Here is a 19,408-nt window from a genome sequence, read left to right on the forward strand (position 1 = left end):
CTGAAAAAGGGAAAATTTAAGTTACATATTGGGGAGAAATTCCTCCCTGTGAGGGTGAGCAGGCCCTGGCACAGGGTGCCTAGAGCAGCTGTGGCTGCCCCTGGATCCCTGGAAGTGTCCAAGGCTGGGTTGGACGGGGCTTGGAGCAATCTGGCATAGTGGAAGGTGTCCCTGCTCATGGCAGGGGGTGGAATGAGATGAGATTTAAGGTCCATTCCAACCACTTAATATTGTGTAGCACCAGGAGTAACTGAGGGAGCTGGGGGGGCTCAGCCTGGGGAAAAGGAGGCTCAGGAGGGACCTTCTGGCTCTGCACAACTCCCTGACAGGAGGGGGCAGCTGGGGAGGTTGGGCTCTGCTCTCAGGGGACAGGAAACTGGACAAGAGGAGATGTCCTCAAGCTGTGCCAGGGGAGGCTCAGGTTGGACATCAGGAGAAATTTCTCCATGGAAAGGGTTGTCAGGCATTGGATAGGGACATAGTGGAGTCCCCATCCGTGGAGGTGTCAAGGAAGGACTGGATGTGGCACTCAGTGCCGTGGCCTGGCTGACAGCATCTTGTTGGGTCTCAGGTTGGAGTCGATGCTTTCGGAGGTCTTTTCCACCCCGGTGGGTGCGGTGATTCCGCGCTGGTTCCCTGCCGCACCCACCCTGGCGCCGCGCCACACTCAACATGGCGGCGCGGGCATGAGGCGGGCGGGGGCTGGCTGGGGGCGTGTCGCGCACCCAAGATGGCGGCGGCGGCGGGCGGGGTGAGATGGCGGCGGGCGCGCAGGCGCGGGCGGGCGGCGGTGACGCGCGGGGCGCGCGGTGACGGAGCGCGGCGGCCGCGGCCCTTTGTTGGCGGCGGTTGAGGCGCGGCGGGGCCGGGCCGGGCCGGGGCCAACGGCGGCGGCGGCGGGGCCGGGCGCGGGGAGGCCGCGGGAGCCGCCGCCGCTCCCTCAGCGCCTCGCCATGGACTCGGACGAGGGGTACAACTACGAGTTCGACGAGGACGAGGAGTGCAGCGAGGACAGCGGCGCGGAGGAGGACGAGGAGGACGAGGAGGAAGACGAGCCCGACGATAATCTGGACCTGGGCGAAGTAGAGCTGGTGGAGCCCGGGCTCCGCGTCGGCGGGGAGCGCGACGGGCTGTTGGGCAGCGAGACGGGCGGGCTGGGCCCCGGCGGCGGCGGCGGCGGTGGCGGCCTGGGCGGCGGACCGGGCCCCGGCGGCGGCCCCGAGCAGGAGGAGGATTATCGCTACGAGGTGCTGACGGCCGAGCAGATCCTGCAGCACATGGTGGAGTGCATCCGCGAGGTCAACGAGGTCATCCAGGTGCGGTCCCCCGGCGCCGGGACTGGGGGGGACGCACCGGGGAAGGGGCGTGGGGGGTGGCGGGACGGGCCAGCGGCCTCCTGCGGGCACCGGGCCCGGCGCGTCCGGGGCCGGGGCCTCACACACACACTTATCGGTAACCCCGGGGCTGGAGGGGGTCATGAGTACCCCCCGGGGCTGGAGGGGGCTCAACTCGGTATCTCCGAGGCTGGAGGGGCGGGGGGAGCGACTTGTCTCGGTGCACCCCGGGGGTGGAGAGGGCTCCTCGTCCCCCCGTTCTCCCGGGAGGCCCCTCGGGCCCGGCCAGGATCTCGCTTCCTGCTGTGGAAGCGTCGGGAACGAGGCCTTTGGCACTGAAAGGGCTCCTGTTTCTTTGTGTGGTTGCGAGCTGGGGGCCGTAATCTGTGTTTTTTTCTTGATTCCCCTCCGTCCTCACGGTGTTTGGCGGGGTGTAGCCCCTTCGGCTCCTTCGCTAACCCGCGGAGTCCATGGCCAGCCCTGGAATTCCAGGAGAGGCACCGCTCTGGTTTTGTTGCCGTCTCCCTTCCCTTCCCCCCGCCACACACAGAGGTTGAACCTTGTGTTTATTTCCAGCACAGACCAGGAGGGGTACGAGCGATCCCTTCACAACCGTAACTTTTTTTACCCTCAGTTTTTAAGCGTGTCTCTTTAAAACTGAAATAGAGTTTGAAATAACGTCTACCTTCTTTGGCTCAGAGTATCTACCTCTTATCTCTTGGCTCCTAAGTTTTTGGGGAAAAAAAATCAAGCCATTGAAGCGGTTTAGCATCCTTTTCTAAATGTTCGTGGCAGGGTTCGGCTCCAGCTCATCATCAAGTTCCCGATGCAGTTCACTTTTCTTCAGGTGATGGGATTTCTTTAGTTCCCGTTTATTTTACTATTACTTAGAGTCACTAGGAAGTTGCTACCATTTGTCCAGTATGCCAACGGGAATAGCATGAGAAATCTGTGGATATTAAATATTGAGGGATCCAGTGCCCAGAAAGCAGTTTTTTGGCTGGTTGTGTGTGTTGGTAAATCTCTTTAAACACGAGATGCCTCAGTGAATGTTTTTTCTCCAGCTGTCCTGTGCTCTGCAATGGCTGTAACAGCAACTTTAAAATGTTCCTTTATGTGCTATAAATCCCCTGTAGTTTATATGGAGCTTGATGCAAACAGCTGTAAAAATATTTGCGTGCTAAATTAGTAAATGGCATTCCTTGAGTCAAATTAAAGTTTATAACTTTAATGATAGCATTGCCCATGCAAAGCTGAATAAAGGAGTCTGCCCGGATTAGCTGATTACCCTGCAGTTAAAGAAGATCTCATGGTTAAACAGGGATGTTTCTTTGCTCCCAGTTATTGATCCTGATGTAGGCAGGGAAACAGTTGGCAGGCAGACATGCAAACAGTTGGGACCTTCAGCTTTTTACTCTTTCAAAGAGCCATTAAAATAGTGAGTCTGTGTTTAATGATTAAGATTGCAAAGGCCATGTCCCATTCTGTTTGTATTGAACAGATTCTGACATATTTCTTATCTTTGCACAAGACAAGTGGTGGAAAAGTTGCTGCCAGTGAGGAGCTGTGAGTGCTCCTGCATTTTCCAGACCCGGCTGGTGGGCTCACCTGCATGTTCTTGTGAACTAATCTGTTAGAGAAGGTCCAGATTCCTGGTCTTAGTGGATTTGCCCCCCTTTTACACCGCCCTGAAGCTGTTTGACTTGTGTGCTCCACCTGTGAGTGGCAGAAATAGTGGAGAGGAATGGGCTGAGGTGACGAGCCCCTTGTTCTGACCCTGTGCTGGGCTCTGCAGAGCCACCCCCGACCTTCCCGTGGCTGCTCTCCTGCTCCAGTTACTGCCTGGGTTTGCAGTGGTTCCTCCTGCTTTAGCAGAGCAGGGTGCCCCAAGTCTGTCTGTTGAGAATATCATGGGTAAACTCGGGGCCCAAAACCAGCTTAGGGCCTGGAATGCCTCAGGAGAGGGTAGAAAAGCTCTTAGGATGGCTGTTAAATGCCATTTCCTGCCATCACGTTTCTGGGCTCTTCTGAGGTAAATGGCCCGACTTTGACTGATGCCTCAGGATTTGCTCATCCTCACTCCTGTGGCTGCTGCTGAAATCTTCCAGGGCTCTGTTCTGTTTATTTCCTTGTGTTTGGCACCCAACCAGGATTGCTGCTGCTGCTTTTCTGGTTCAGTAAACCTTTTCTGGAGTCACATTGGCTCGGGATCCTGCTGCGGATCCTCCTCGGTTGCTGAGCTGTGATTCACTTGTTCCAGTCAAGTACTGGTGGCTTTGGTCCGTGTGTGTCTGCCCTGGCTTCTTGGGAGCAAATAGTGATGGTTGTGGTTACATTTTTGAGTGCTTTGAACTTATTTGTTCAAGGGAGATGTAATGTGCAGCCTGAAAATTTCAGCTGTGGGTCTTGTGCTCTCTAATGAGTGATTTTTTTTTTTATTTTTTTTTATTTTTTTGATGATCCAGTGTAAGGTATAAATGGGCTTTTGTTTTGCAGCTGTAGTGTAAGGAAAATGAAACAGGGAGCCACAGAGTATTTGCAAGGAGGTATCTGAGCCATGGCAGGTGTAACTCTGTATTAAAACACTCAATTTGAGCAGTTATTAGCTGACAAGGCTATAGTTCAATGGTCTAAATTAAATTTTTTCCCCCATCCATTTGGTCATTTCCAAATAAAAGCTGTGTGAAAAAAAACCATGAACTTTTCAGGGCAGGGATTTGGTCTGATGGAGACTTTGCAGAAGTGGGAGCTAACTTGTGGCTAAGTTGCTGCTCACAGAGCCTGTGATTCACCCTTTAGTGTGGAATGGACTTTAGGAGGTATCTGCTTAGTGCCAAACTCTTATCACTTGGCCTCCCTAAGGCCACTGAACCTGCAGTGAACCAGGCAGGACTCAGAATGTCTCAGATATTCAGAATATTTTACACTTGCTCTTTCTTGTCTGAGCAGAATCAGGATTTCAGGTGTTTCATGGTGGTTTTTGTACAGTATTTGGCACTTATGCTCATAATCTGATTTGTCTCCATGTGTCGCACAACAAGAATTCCCCTTGCTCTCCAAATGCAAAAATAGGGGTATGAATAACCCCTTAACCTTGTGCTGTGGGTTGGCTGAGACTTGAGTATCCCTCCCATCCTCTCCCTGTGATTCGGTGGAGCAGAGAGCCATTTGCCATGGTATTTGGAATTTTAGTTGTCTAAGTAAACAGGCGGGTTTCTGGTGGTTTTCCAGCTGCTGGCAGAATTAGTTAGCAAGGGACTGTAAAAACCTAGACAGAGAGGTGCAGTGGAACAAAAGGCTTCTCCTCCCAAAGGTATTTTCCCACAGTTAAATGTCTTTTCCATATTCTTCCTCTCTGAACTTTTGTCCAAATAATCCACTGACACTTCTTTTTGTATTTATTTTTTTATATCAGATTGCTATTTCCATTTTTGCTCTAGTTTTTTTCTGAAAATAAACTTGAAAAATGTTTAGAATGGCACATTTATTTCTGCTCTGAGTAGAGCACATGATGTTTCTCTGTAGCCTGGCTTGGCCCAGTATTCTCCTTGCTTTGTTGTAACCTTGTGCAATTCCAGTATTACCAGGTGGGATTAATTTCCCCTTTTTGCCTGCCCTTTTCTGGAGCATTCCAATGACATTGTTGTGATGTCACTGACCATATTCATTCTTCCTGGACTTTGTAGTGTTGAGGTATTGAAAATACTGGGATGAAGCTGTGAGGTGGCAGAAAAAGGAGTTGAGCCTTTTGTTTTCTTTCCCCACCCCACAGCAGGGATCAGGATCCTGGATGTGGCTGGGTGTTATGCCTGGCCTGCATGATTGTGATCATGTTGAGCTTCAGACCTGAGCTTTCTCTGGAAGGATGTGGCCTTCTTGAATCCAACAAAACTTAGTCTAGCTCAAAAATACCTTTTCTTTTGATTAAAGGCCTTAAATTAGATATTTTAGAGCAGACCAGGTCAGATGTGACATCAGAGCATTTGTATCAAGTACAGGTTTCTCATTTACATGATAGAGCTGGATGACTTCTCTGGAAGCAAGGTGAGCTCCTTGCTGGTAGAAGCTTTGCCATTAAAATATGCCCAAACCCCAGACCACTCAGGAGTTAAAAACCCATCTTTTGTTGAGGAATGGCTTTTCCCAGAGGCCCCTGGAGTTCACAGCCCTGGTTGAACAGAGCTCTGTGATGACAAGTGCAAACCCATTGTTACAGGAGGGGTCTTGTTCAACAGTGGCTTCACTTGCTTGGACAAACCATCCTGATTTTCAGGCAGAACTTAGGAAATCTTCCCAACACTGGTGTAATTCAGCCTGCTGTGGGCAGCACATTCCAAAGGTATTGCCCAAAACAGGGATGACTTGCCAGTGAGCAACAGGAATTGCTGCTTGTAGTACAGGGTCGTGCTCAAAGCTGTATTTAATGCTACAGATGACATCTTGGAAATTGGGAGTGCTTGGAGCTGCCTGACAAGCATTAGGTGGGAGTTTGTGGGTGGAAGCACTGGAGGCTGGAGCTGCTTCCATCCGGGTCCTCCTCTCACAGCCCGAGGTGCATTAGCAAAGCTCCTTGTGTGGTTACTTATTTGATGATAAAATTCATGTCAGGGGCCTGAATGTTATGATGCTGGGAGGAAATGCTTTGTGAAACCCCATGTTTCTGTCACGTGGTGTTTATAAGGTGTTTCATTATGGTAGGAATGCATTTAATATTTCCAAGGAATGGAATAAACTTGATTGTGACAAAGCATTCCTGGAATCTTGTATAAGCAATCACTCCAGAGCTTTTGGAAATGACATGGTGTCTGTTCCTGACTGCCAAGACATGTAATTCTGAGTATAATAGAATTTTTTTTAATATTACTTTAAATTTCAGCATTACCATGTAGAAAAGTCTTGTTAAGTCTCCAGAGGAATTTCAACTTAGCACTTAAATATGACCCATTTGCTTTGTGCTTTATGTTTCTGTTAGGCCAAATGCAAATCTTGTGGTTGGCCATGTGTGAAAACATTTGATGTTGGTTGCTTTTGTCTCAATGTAGTTTTCCCAAAATCACAGCAATGAGCCTTTTCCTTAGAGGCCTTGGGGTGCAGATGGGAATCAATGTGTTCTGGGATGTTTCAAAGTGAAACTGAAAACACTAATTTTTTTTTAACTACTTTTAAATGTTTATTTCCAGAACGCTAAAACTAAATAGTAAATACAGTTGTTGCTATTCCCTGTGGGTTTAATTTCAGTGAGCAGGACCATCCCTGCTGTGCAAAGTAAAGGGTTGTTTCTGCTATAAAGTGAAAGCTGTGAGACTGCAGTTGATGCAAAATGAGATATTTCTGGGTGTTAAAGCATCATTAAAAACAATGGATTCCCCTTTTATACTTGTCCCAAGCTCTGACCCCTTAGCTCTGACCTTGCACAAGTTCAAGTTTCTAACAGCAAATGAACCCCAAAGCTCCAGTGCCCTTTGGAAATGTAGGGCAGTCCTGTGTCTTTGGAACCTGTTGAATGGTTTTCAGTTTTCTATTTCTAAGCTAATTTCTCTTCCCCTTTACTCCATTAATGAAACAAATGAGAATGTGGTTCTGCTGTTGGTGTCAGGTGTGATAGTTGAAGGAAGGGATGGTTGATCTCCACATTGTGCTTGTTTTAACAGCAAGTCAATGTTTTCATCCAGAATTTCTTTTTAGGAGCCTTTTTTTTTTCCTGGGGAAGGTAGCAACTCATTCCTCTGCTTAGGAAATCTGTTTAACTGGGAAAAGAACCTGAAATTGTCTGTAACTGGGAAAGCTGGAAGTTCTTTCCACATACCTCAGTCCCAAACTCCAGGGTCCCGCAGATTTCTGGTACTTCTGGAATTATCTGGGTGTTGTAAGTGATGTTTTCTCTTTGTGGCTGGCTGTGCTGGATCCCTGACAGCCACAAAGGATGTTTGGAGGCTGTTGGGTGCACACAAGTGCTTAATGCTGCTGAATTCATCAAGTCATTTAGGAGCTGCAGCAACTGCAAGGAAATTGCAGCCTGGTTTATTGTAAAACACCTTGGGAGGGTTTGTAGCTGCTCAGTAATGCCAAATGGTGCATTTGAGCACAGCCCAGAATACAGATGCCTCAGGTTTGGGAGAGGGCTGCTGGCTTTTTGTGGGGGATGTTGGTGCAGGAGGCTCTGAGGGGATGAGGCATTCAGGTGGAGAAAAATCATTAGTAGTTTGATAATGGAAATACTGATAATATTAAATATCTTCACCATCATGGGTGTTTGGTGTTGGAAGTGTTGGAAACCCTGAGCTTGGCCTGTATGGAATTCCTTGCCTTGCTCTTAGTTGTTGATCTTGAGCTGTGATGGAAGCACTGTTTAAATAAATGCTTTGAAAACTGCCATCCAGGGCTTCCCTCAGTAGTTGTTTCAGGTGTAACTGAGTTTATACTTCACAGGTGTGTTTGTTTCCCAAATTTGGAATGCCCATGGAAGTGCAAAGGCTCTTGCAGGAGTGACCCCTTGTTTAGGGGGTGTAGCAATGCCAGGTACTCAGAGCAGCTCACTGTGGTGAGGGTTTGAACCACTGTACATACACAGCACTCAAACAAAACCATTGGCATTCAATCTTTTCCTTGTTTTTAAAGACTGAGAACTTCTTCCACATGATGGGAATCATTTCAGATCCAAAACCTGACATAGATAGCTTCTGACAGCAGCAAAGCCACTTGGAAGAAGTGAGTAAGCCCTTGTGAAAGCCTCTTGGGTGGTTGTGGTGCACTTTGGCATTGCCAGCAGTCTTGCCTTGAGTTTTGGGCAATTTTTGGGAGCTGGTGGAGCACAGAGCTGATAGGCATTACCACTGCCTAGTAAAAAGGGAGAAACAAAGATTTGACTTTGGAGGGGAGTGTTCCCCCTTGGTGTCCTCCCTCTGGAGAAGCATGGGGAGGAGAGCACAGCTGCTCCATGGCTGTGGTGTGGTGCCTGTCCTTGTTGCCAGGCTTGTGGTTCTGTGTGGATGTGTTTGGGAGAGGAGGCAGATACAGCTGCTGTAGCTGAGAGCCCTGACAGCAGGTGGCTTTTAGCTGTAATTTGGTGGTAATTGAGTGTACAACCTTCCTAAAGCTGGGCTTCTTGGTCTTCTGCTGGTGGTTTCCACTGGTGCCCACTTACTGGCACACGAAGGTACTTCTGCCCAGTGTTTCTAAAACATTCCTGGTTTTGTATCTTCCATGGTTAAAAACTGATATGTTAGAGCACCATGTGGCACCTCTTGTTTCCAGGGACAAGCAGTGCAAGGATGATGTCTTGGCCATCTGCTTCACAATTAGTTCTTGTGGGACAGTACTTGTGTCTCAAGCATGGAGGTGTGAGAGGCTTCCTGGTCTGAGGGGAGGGACTCTCCATGTACTGTGACACCACAAATAGGCCTTGTTGTGCATTTTAATTCACAACAGATGAAGCTTTCATTGCTTTGTGATTTGAGGAATTTGAGAGCTGAAGGAAGATAATCCCAATGTTTGAAATTAAGAGCTTGGATATTTGCTTATTGCCTTCAGAAAAATTGTTTGTGATTGTTGCAGTGATTTCACCAGATGAGGGATGCAGACTCTCAACTCTGTTTCCCAGCAGATAATCAGGATAGAGTAGGAGTTCCTGCTCAAAAGAATTTTACTTGGGCACAGTTAAAGTCCTCTCAAAGTGGAGAAGACACAGTAAAAACTTAGTAGAACCAGAAGAATCTGTATAATTGGACCTAAAAGTAGTCAAATGCCAAAAGAATTGACTTCTTTGAGTGTTAGTTCAAAGGTTTTCTTTTTAAACTAATATTTGCAATTCTTATTAAGGAGGCAGCCTGAAGAGAGTTTCTTCCAAGGTAAAAAATTGAAAATTTGAAGTGGTTCTGAAGGTTCCCATTTCCTGCCTGCTGTTCGTGACTGGGCCAACCTCTGAAGGAGTGTGTTGGGTGCTGCCCTGCACAGGGTGGTTTTTTTGCTGGTTTCTTCAGCAAAACCCTTCCAGTGCCACAGAGGAAGGAGCTGGTATTTGAACAACACCCTTGTGTGAAACTCCCAGCAGGACATGGCTGTTTTACTGTCCTGTGCTTGCTTTGATGGCTGTGTGGACCTGCTATGGTAGTGACAGAGCAGTGCTTCACTCCAGGTCACTTCTTTGGGGTTTGCCTCTGGGTTTTGGAGTTGGGGCACTTGGGATGGGCTTGGTTGGCTTGAAACACCAACTCACTCAAACTGTTCTGGTGTTTGAGGGTCTGACACTCCTCCCCAGTGGTGCTTTTGGGGATGTACAGACCCATGCACCTACAGCAGAGCTATGGTTACGTGGTTATTGGTCTTGGGCAGTTCCCATTACTGGCTGCCTGGATGCAGGGAACTCTGCAGGTAAAAATGTCTCCTCTCTGCTCTTCTTCCTCAGTCTCTGACCCCATGAGCAGCTGCTTTGTTCCAGGTGCCATAAGTGATGGTCTTTGAATTGTTCAACTCTGTCAGCCAAACAAATGGATGTGCATCCACACCTCAACATTTCTGTGGTCTGTTTTGTGTGCACATCTAGTTAAAAGTGCATATTTAACTTTGGAAAGAGCTCTGGAGAGTTATTGAAAATTTTGATGCCCTCTGCAGCTGGTAACTGTGGGCTTGGTGTATTCTTGTGCAACAAAACACAAATGCAATCAGCATTCCTTTGTCTGGCAGACAGAAATGTGGAGAGGGATTAGGGGAAACCAGGAGGACTCACATGAATAAACAGTCTCCCTTGCAATGAGCTTTCCTGTGTGGGAAGAAAAACTTAAGACTGAGTTAACTCCTAGTTATCTTTATCCTACTCATCTAGACTTTGAGAAATAGGGAGTAAAAAGAATGGTGTGAAAAGAAGAGTGTGGGAGAGCCATGTTTTGAGGTTGGATTCCAGAGCTGGAGCTTGGAAGTGACAGAGCTTTGTTAAACAATGTGTATTAAAACTAGGCTGAACTGCAGCTTTTTAATAAAAAGGGGGGAAGAGCAACTTTCCATCTCTTAGTTAGCTGTGTAATTTTTCCTCTGGGAGCAACAATGTAAACTGGAAGGTCCTCGGGAGTAAAATCTCACCTAGCTTGCATAGATGAAAATAACTATAATATAAAATAACAATTCAATAAAAAAATTAATAATTTTTATACAGTGTGAAGATCTGATGAAATAATGTGTCTAATGTCTTTGTTTTGATAGTTTGTAATACTTCTGCAGTGACTGAAAGGCCATCTGAGCAAATTAAGGTGATACTCTGATTTATACACATTTTAGATGTGCATTAGGTTGTTCTGTAATAACCAGTCTCTTTATTTTACTTGATAATATGACATGCTTGAAATATCCTTATTTGTATTGTTAATAGAGCTGAAATTGATGCTTCAAAATGTGCACAAAACCATTTCTGGTTGGGATGATAACTTCTAGAAGGGGAGCAGTGCAAGACTTGGAGCTCTCTGTAGGCATGGTGGATACTGAAGCTCTCTGGAGGGAGGGTGTTTGGGCTCTGTGTCACTCTCGTGTGCCTGCTGTAATTCCCTCCTGTCCTTTGCCAGGGTGTTTCTGCAGGCAGCAGTGGGATTTGGAGGAGGCTGGGTGCCAGCCTGTTCAGTGCACTCAATTATTCACCAGTCATTAGTGTAATTATTCCTCTTGCTGCCCTGCACAGCAGTTCCAAGGCAGGGCTGATTAGGTGGGGTTTTCCTCTTGCAGAAGCCCAATGTCTTGATGACAGTAATATTTTAATGGGAGAGGAACAAGGGATATCCTTGTCAGCTGGTGTGGAGTCCATCAAATACAAAATTGCATGTCCAGGTTTGTTTCCATTCCCTGCCAAAAGGGAATAGGGAATCTGCACCTCCATGCTGGTTTGACTCCACAGCTATAGAAACACTTCTGATTAAATGAGTGCAAGTCTGTGTAGAGGCAAATTTTTAAAGCCCTTAAACAAGAAAATGGTGAAAACACTGGAGGTTTCCCATTCTCCCCCACTGCTGTATGACTTGTGTTCTGCTATTTCTGTATCAGATCCCACCAGACTATTTTCTCTGAACTCGAGGGAGCTCAGGTAGCTGGTTAAAAATACCTGCAGCAATTAGAGACTGCAGTTAGACTTCGAGGTATATCTTGTTGGGAACAAGAGTGAACAAGTGATTACTAAACTCCTCATGCCTCCAGACTATCTTTTCTTCAAAGGTGGCTTCTGCAGAACCCTTGGAGGAAAAAATTTTGGGGTACAAAGAGGCAAAATTACTTCTTGTAGCGGAAATCCCGGCTTAGAAAGTAACATGTTGCCAGGGCTGTGTTTTGTTGGCTGTAAAACTAAGTAAGAATAAATGAGCAGAGTGTGGTAAATAAACTGCAAAGTCATCATTAAAAAATGATCCCAGCTAGAAGAGGCTTGTTGGGAAAAGGATGCTGGCAGGTTTTCCAAGTGCAGATGCAGGTTGTGCCAGCAGAACAAAGTGCTTTTGCAGGTAAAGCTGCTTTTTGCAGGGAAGTGGTACAAGCCACAACCACATCTGCACTGGGGCTGCTGCCAGCGTCAAGATGCTGCCAAAGATTACATCCCCAAGCCACTGCTGCATTGGCAGTGGTTTCCTGGGCCTAAAGAGTTTCTTGAGATGGCTAAATTTTCTTTTTTTCTTGGTTGAGAGTTGTTGACTAAGGCATAGGCATCACCAGAATGGATTTCCTGCCTGTTTGTCAGGGTGACATTGAATGTTTAAAACATATTTTGCCTGTGATGGGCAGATGAAATCACCCTGAGGAATGTGTATTTTTATTTTCTAAAATACTGTGGAGTGTGGTGATGCTTCTGTGGAATGGGAAAACTTCCTCTTTGCCCCAGTGAAGGGAGAATGGGCCATAAAAATGGGTGTTCCTTTGAAGAAGGGACAAAATCAGAAGCAATGAATGACAGAAAACTGAAGAAAACTACCAAGTGCTCACCTCACTAGGGCCTGAAGGGGAAAGAGACGCTAGAAAAATGTTAAGGATTTTTTTGTTCTCCAGAAATACTCATGTAAATTGTCTCTGGCTAAAAATTCCTGTGCCAAGCCTATTTTTCTCAGTAGTCATGCTGTTGATGAAGGGGTTAACACTTGCATGCCACCAGTGACTATGTATCCAAATATTTTTGAGGTAACCTGGCCATTGCCATGAGAGAAGTTATTCATTGGGATGGCTTTTGTTTACTTCCATTGGTAGATCTTTAACTTGCAGTAGTTTGTGGGTGCCACCTCATTGTGCTTGTGGAAGAAGTTATCATCCCTCACCATTTTCTTTTTCCTGTCTGTATATTTGTTGGAAAATGTTAATTATAATGTTCTGAACTGAAATCAGGACTCAGGACAGGCTGCACAGGCATGTCACTGTGAGATTTTTGCATGGTGAGTTATTTCCCCCAAATAGCTGTGAGTTTGAGGACTCTGATTTCTGGGGATTTCTCTGTTATCCTGTGATTTTTAGGAGTCACCAGTGGCTGTCTTGAGCTGATACAGAGTTTGGCTGGATTATATCTTCTGTACTAAACAACTCATGTGTCTTTGTGCCCAAGCACCCTGTGCTAGGTGTTCTCCAGTAGTGCCCAGTAACAAAAGCAGGTCAGATCACCCAAAACCTGAGACATAACCAGCACTGTTTGAGAGACACATTGATGCTGAACATCCTTGGAGGCTGATCCTCTGCTTGCACACTGTCTGAACAGGGGACACCCTTACATCATCATCTGGAAGGACAATTTGAGAGCCCTTTGCTGAGAACTTACAAAAATTAGCTGAGAAAATCAGTTGTTTTCATGGCACATGTTTGAGCCTACAGACAGATCTGCCATGGAAATAGGTTGTGGAAAAAAATCCGCAAGTTATTGGGAATTTACCCTTCCCCAGTACAACTGTGATGCTGAGTATTATAAAAATACCTTCATCCTCCTAGAGTTTGTCTGATTTCTTCTAAACATTTCAAGTATACCATGGTATCATTATTTCTTCAAGTTGCTTCTGATATTTCCTCCACTCATCTGCTCATAGCAGCCTCTTCACACTGCCCTGGTCTGGGTGATGCCTCTGAATGTGCCTAAAACAGCAAAAGCAAAGTTGTGTTGTGCTAAATGTGTGCAAAATCCGTGAAATGCTGGTGGTGTTAACTGGGAAATCATTCACTGGCCAGAGCTGAGTAGGAGAAGGTGATGGCATCATTTCCATATAATTCTTGCTGGAGGAAGGAGCCAGCAGTTTTCCTCGCTGGTGTGGAGGAGCAGTGCCACTCTTGTACAGATTTATAAATGCCAGGATGTGGGTTCAGCCCTTTGGGTGCCTCTGGCTCTGGGCCAGGCCCTGGCTGTGCACATGGTGGTGAAAGAGCTGAGTCAATGTACCAGTACATACTGGAGTGAGGGAAAGAGCAGGGAAAGCTTTTCTGAGACTCCACAAGACTTGTACAAAATGATGCAAAGGAAGAAAGCAGATGTGCAGTTCATCTTTCAGCTTTATTCCTTTAACACCCATTTCTGCCTGCAAACAGGACAGTTTCTGGAGCTCACATCAGCAGACCTGTGCCTTCCCAGAAATGCACAGTTCATTCAGGAGTTGAGTCACTGAAGACAGCACATGAAAAATGTGCTTTGGGTTGTTTCCTTTTATCAGCTTGATGGGTAGCTGGCCTGACATATGCCACTTCCTGTCTTTCCAACATTGACTAATAAAAGACCTTTATTAAAAAGTGTATTTCTGTCAGGCTCACGTGGCTACATTGAGGACACTTGGTAGTAGATACTGGCAGTATTCCCACAGTTTACTATCAGGATCTGCTGTTTGGTAGGCCAGGTGCATACAGCCCCCAGACATTGGGGTGAAGAGGGTGAGGGTCTGCTCTTCATAGCTGGTTAGAAAATGGAGAAAAAAATGGGACCTTTGACTGTACCTGGCATCAAAGTATACCCCAATATGCTTTACAGTCTTTGGGACAAGAAGATTTGGGGGTCTGTTGATAAGGGGAGACCCAGCTTTAATGTGCCTGACACGTGGCTTTTGGCAGACTGAGACAAACAGATTTCTTGGAAGCGAGTCCCTGTTGTCCAGGTTGTTCCAGCTCAGCTGTCTGGTGACACAGTGATCCTGTCTGTGTTAAAATAAACCTGCCACCCCCTTTAGCCAGTCAGTTCCTGTGTCTGGTCACTTCTGCTCCCATCACTGACTCCAGTGGTGAGTGCAGGAGCCAGTGCTTGTGTGAGCTTGTGTTACTGCTGAATAAATATTTTCTGAACTGGTCTGGTCTTGCCCAGTTACTGCCCTATTTCAGATTAAAATCGTAATCCAAGTTGCTGTCACTTCATCTCCCAGGCAGAAATAGAGCTGGTGCATAGCTAAGCTGTTCTGGCTGTCCAGAGTCTTCCTTGGCCTCTCTGGAATCTTCTGCAGGGGTAGAGATTCCTGAACTGTGCTCTTAGGCTAAGCCTTGGTGTTTTGGTACTTACTGTCAGTCACTGCCTTCATTCAGTAGAGTTCTTTTTCTGTGGCAAAATGTGCTTTTGCTTTCCTCTTGAAGCAACACAGTGTGTTTTATTCAAGCCAGGCATTAGTGAGTTGTTTATTGGTCTGAGAGAAGAACTGAAGCTGTCTCTGTGTGTAGCCTAGAGACTGTATAGAACTGAAAGTATCTAATGATATTCTTTCTGCCTTAGGGATGCTTGTGATCTGGAGAAAACCCAAGTTTTGTGTCTGATAGTGTTGGAAACATTTGTGACCCATATATGACATGAGTGTAGTAGCTATGTGGTGGGGTGAGAATTTCAGTAGGATTAGGATCATGTTGGATAGAGGAGGAAAAATGGAACCTGGAGGTCTGGAAGAGCAGTGGTGTCAGGAGGGAAGCAGGCTCAGCTGTGTTTTGTGGTCCCTGGTTGTGGGAGTGGTGTTTTATTGACCAGCAGGGAAGGTGACCGTGCATCATTTGTGATGGGGACACAGAGGTCTGGTATTGATTCCTGAGTATCCATTTCTGTTCCATGGGGTCTCATCCTGTCAGAGCAGCTCTGTGACACTGGGTGTTGACTAAAGGTTTGACTTGAGGGGGAGGTTGGTGATTACCAGGGACTTGGAATGTACCTGGATGAACATTAAAGCTCTTTACATCCATGGTAGCCAAAACTTTGAGGGTTTTTGCTCTCCCCTCGTGCCCAGCCTGGCTGCAGCACTGGGGGCTGTTTGCTTCCTCCTCAGTGGATGGGGAGATATTACAGGGCTGCTGAAATAGTAAACTGGGAGAATTATATGGAAATGATGCCATCACCTTCTCCTACTCTTTTAAGGCAAGTCTTTGCAAATCCTTGAGTGGGAGGCTCAGGATTGAATAAAGCCGTTGTGCAGCGTACGCTGGCACCCATGTGCTCCCACCCGGCGCTCAGCACAGCAGCTGCAGTTGCTCAGCACAGACTGTAGAAACCAGACCTGGGGCTTGTGTTGTCTACCCAGCTCTGCTGAGCTTTTGTTCATATGTTGGGATTTCTTGTGCTGAGAGACACCAGTAAGAAAGCAATCCTTTGCGTGTTACTGCTGTTGTGGGCAGTAGAGCATCAGCTCAGGATCTGTGGGTCCTTCCTCTTTAAGGATGGACTTTATTCTCCAGAACTGTAGCAAAAGGAAGTAGAAACCAAAGTGTTCTTCAGATTAAATGTATAGAATAAGGGTTAATCTCTCTCTGTCCTGTCATCAACCCCAGCTCTCCTGCTATGGAAGTGAGCATAGCTGAAATGCTGGAAGAAACCTTTCCTGGTCGTTTTTAATTTGTGTTGAGTTGGTGGTGGAGCTTCTGCAGTTGTCTGAGACCATCAGGGTGAATCCATGCCATCTTCTTTTATTTAGAAGTATTACAGTGCAAATTCAGTTTTTGCATTTCCAAATTTGCTAATTCATCCTGGAATTGTTGCTTTAGTATTTTTTTCTGCTTTTAAAAGCTCTATTAGACAATGGCTCTTCATTGCAGCTCCTAATCATTAACCTGAAAGCTTTCCAAAAGGCTCTGAGAAAATGTAAAGCAGCTGACTGCTTCATTTCTGTCTCTTGAACCAATTAACTGAAGTAATAGAGTTTTCGCTGAAGTTGCTTTTTATTATCTTCCCCTGCTAGAAGAATGTATGTTCATCAGAGCTGGAAACAGTCAGTAAAGTGCACCTAAGTTACTACAAACTGATCAAGCTACCATTTGGTGCCATCAGGTAATGGTACTAATTCAGTAACTCTGTAAAACTTAATTTTCAGAATTAGGAGATGATGTGTGAAGGGAGGTTAAGGAGATGAAGAAGGATGTAGGGAGCTGAGGAGATGATCGGTGCTGAAGTTGAGGCAAATGCCAGACTGAGGACAGCAGATGACAACAGTCACAGAGAGTAGCCTGGCTTCTTGTGGAGTTGTGTTGACATGGCAGCAAACTGGTTCATTTTCGGGTGGTTTAGAGTTCTAACTCCAGTCTTCTGTTATGGCTTCAGTAAGATGCAAAGACCACCCCCTCAGTGGGGTACAGAGAATGAGCAGTTCTGATGCTGTTACTATCTCTGAGGGGAAGGTGAGAACTGTCTGAGACCCACCAGCATGCTGTGAATCCTGCTATAGCCAATGGCAGCAATGTCCATGGTGTGATTCTGTCCCAGACCCAGGGGATGGCACAGGGAGAGAGCACGGGTGGCTTGGCAGAAGGAGCCCTTTAGCTCTGTCCTCTCCTCACAGCAGCCCTCTCATGTTCTGCCTGTAATCGAGCCAGGGAATATTCGATTACACAGAAGTTTTCCAGCAGCTTCTCAGAGTGCTCAGTTGGTGGTGTTTAAAAACTAGCAAGTTTGAGATCATGTCCTGGAAATACTCAACACTTGGATCTCATCTTCTGTGCTGGCTTCCTGGGAATTTTATTAAGCTGCTAGAAATGAGGTTTTGTGCTTGTAAGATTTCCTGTAATTGTCTCCTGGAAGAATGGATGTGAATGGATCTCCACAAATGAAGGTCACTCAGTCCACTTGCGCAGCAGTGCAAACCTTTTACTGACAGTTGTACTGTGATCTGTTAAAAGCTGATTTAAGACCCTTTCTAGCTGTATCTTTATACCTGTGATTATCTGTGTGGGGCTGGGAGAGGTGCAGGTGAAGAGCAAGGGGTCCAAGCAGAGCAGACATCAGGTTATTGCAGGATTTTGGGCTGGTGCCCCTTGGTTGTTGTGTGATGAAGCTCTTTGGTGCCTTGGTGTTGGTCACAGTCTCATGGTGGGGCCCCTTCTCCTCTCCCCACTGCCATTAAATGTGACCTCTGGTTTATTTATCAGCGCTTCTCCCATGGCACAGTGTGCATGTGACAAGCCTTGGAGATGCTGGGCAGCAGGAGTTTCCACTTGGTGCTCTGCTGTTGCAAGCACTGGGGGTTTGGCTGGTTAAATATTGACAGTGGTGGTGTGTCCCCAGATGCCACCTCACTGGAGCAGATGTTTGTGCTGCTTGGCTTCAGACCAGCATTAGCTTGTGGTGACTCTTTGCTCCTCCACCGAGCCAAGCCCTCAGTCTTGTCAGCTGATGTGAAACCATGGGTTTCCTTGTGCTGGGAAATGTAAACCCAGCCTTGTGTCCCCATGGGATACAGCAGTGGACATTGCTGAGGTTTGAACCCTCTGCAGACTTCTGAGGCTTGGGCAAAGTCAGGGTTTCTGAATCTGCTTGGATTCACAAGTGCAGAGCAATTGTGTGAAAACCCAACTGGAAGTGGCATCAATTCCTTATTGCTGTAAAAGCCCCTGATGTTGGGATGGAGGTGCTGCAGTTGGGATGAAAACTTTTGGAGTGCAGAAGCTGCCACGGGTAGAAAACAAAACCATCCCTGACGTGGAAAGAAACAAAACAAAGAATTTATCAATATCATGTCTCCAGGAGAAAGGATTTTGCTGGAGAACTAAGCTTAAGTTGTTCTTAAATGGTTTTTATTTGTAGTAAATGCTGAAACTGAACCAGGAACTGATTCCCAGCATGTGAGGAGAAGCTGAACTGTAGAATATGCTTTTCTTTGAAATAGCATCAAGAATTAACCATGCAGCTCGTCTTGATGGAGCGAAACATGAATGGATCAAGTGTTCCCAACTGTCATTCAGCAAATTGTGCTGCTTGGAAATTCTGATTCAAGCTAATGTTCTAATAATATTTAATTTATAATTCATTTATGCATTTAAGTGCATCCAGAGTCTTCCTTCCGATTCATACTTTCTTATTTTGACAGCAAAAAGAATTCTAACTCTTATCACTGATGAAGCTTCCAGTTGAATTAAATTCTATTAAATTAAGGAGTTTTATTTGAATTAATAATGCTTCTTTGGTGAAGTCCAGACCTTTGTAGGGCTTCCTATTGCTGTATCTCCTGCTTGCATTGGTGTGCTGGAGCATGGCAACCTAGATAAGGACAGTAAATGCAAATACCTCCAGTGAAAAGCTGTGCTGGAGTGGAATTTGTTTGAAGCATATGTGGGACTTGGTTGCTTTGTTAGCTCAAAAAAAAAAAAAAAAAAAAAAAAATTCCCTGCTGAAGAACTGAGGGTGTTTCTCTCTGGGCAGAGCTTTATTTGGAATGTTTTGTTAGGAAATCTTTTGAAGTGCCCAGAGAATTTCAACAAAATGGCTGCTTTCCTCGGGTTTGTTCCTATCTGGATATCAACAGGCTTGCTTCCCTCGGCTCCTGGCAATCCAACATGTAAAATTTAATAGGAGGCTGCTGTAAGTGAGATCTGCTGTTTCAGCTTTCATCAGACCACGTTTGGAGGAGACCATGTTGGCTGTTCCCCTGCTCTCTGTCCTCCCTGGCTGCTTTCTGTAGGAAAATTCATCTCTGTAAACAGAAAATAGCTTTAGGAGGAGCGTGCTCTCACAGCCTCGGGAGTAATCCCGTCTGAGCAGCAACAGAGCCTGCTCAGAACTAATCTGTGTGTGTGGTTGGAGGAAATAATCCTGTGTGCCAAACCAGGAGGCAGACAGAGCCCCTGACTTCCCAGTGCTGTGCAACCCAGGATTTGGACATTCCATTAATTTTTACAGAATGAGTGTGCAGAGTGATGGC

At 46.3% G+C, this 19,408-nt stretch overlaps 1 protein-coding gene across 1 annotated transcript in view; it reads left to right on the forward strand.

Annotated features, from left to right (window-relative positions):
• Positions 1 to 859: 859 nt before the first annotated feature.
• Positions 860 to 19,408, forward strand: part of ARIH1 (ariadne RBR E3 ubiquitin protein ligase 1) — a 51,661-nt gene continuing 33,112 nt past the window's right edge. The window contains exon 1 of the mRNA XM_058811178.1: positions 860 to 1,316. Coding sequence (XP_058667161.1) covers positions 954 to 1,316 — 363 coding nt within the window. The 5' untranslated portion in view covers positions 860 to 953. The remainder of the gene's footprint in view (positions 1,317 to 19,408) is intronic.

This window comes from Ammospiza caudacuta, chromosome 10, assembly GCF_027887145.1.
Source record: "Ammospiza caudacuta isolate bAmmCau1 chromosome 10, bAmmCau1.pri, whole genome shotgun sequence".
Taxonomy (NCBI): Eukaryota; Metazoa; Chordata; class Aves; order Passeriformes; family Passerellidae; genus Ammospiza; species Ammospiza caudacuta.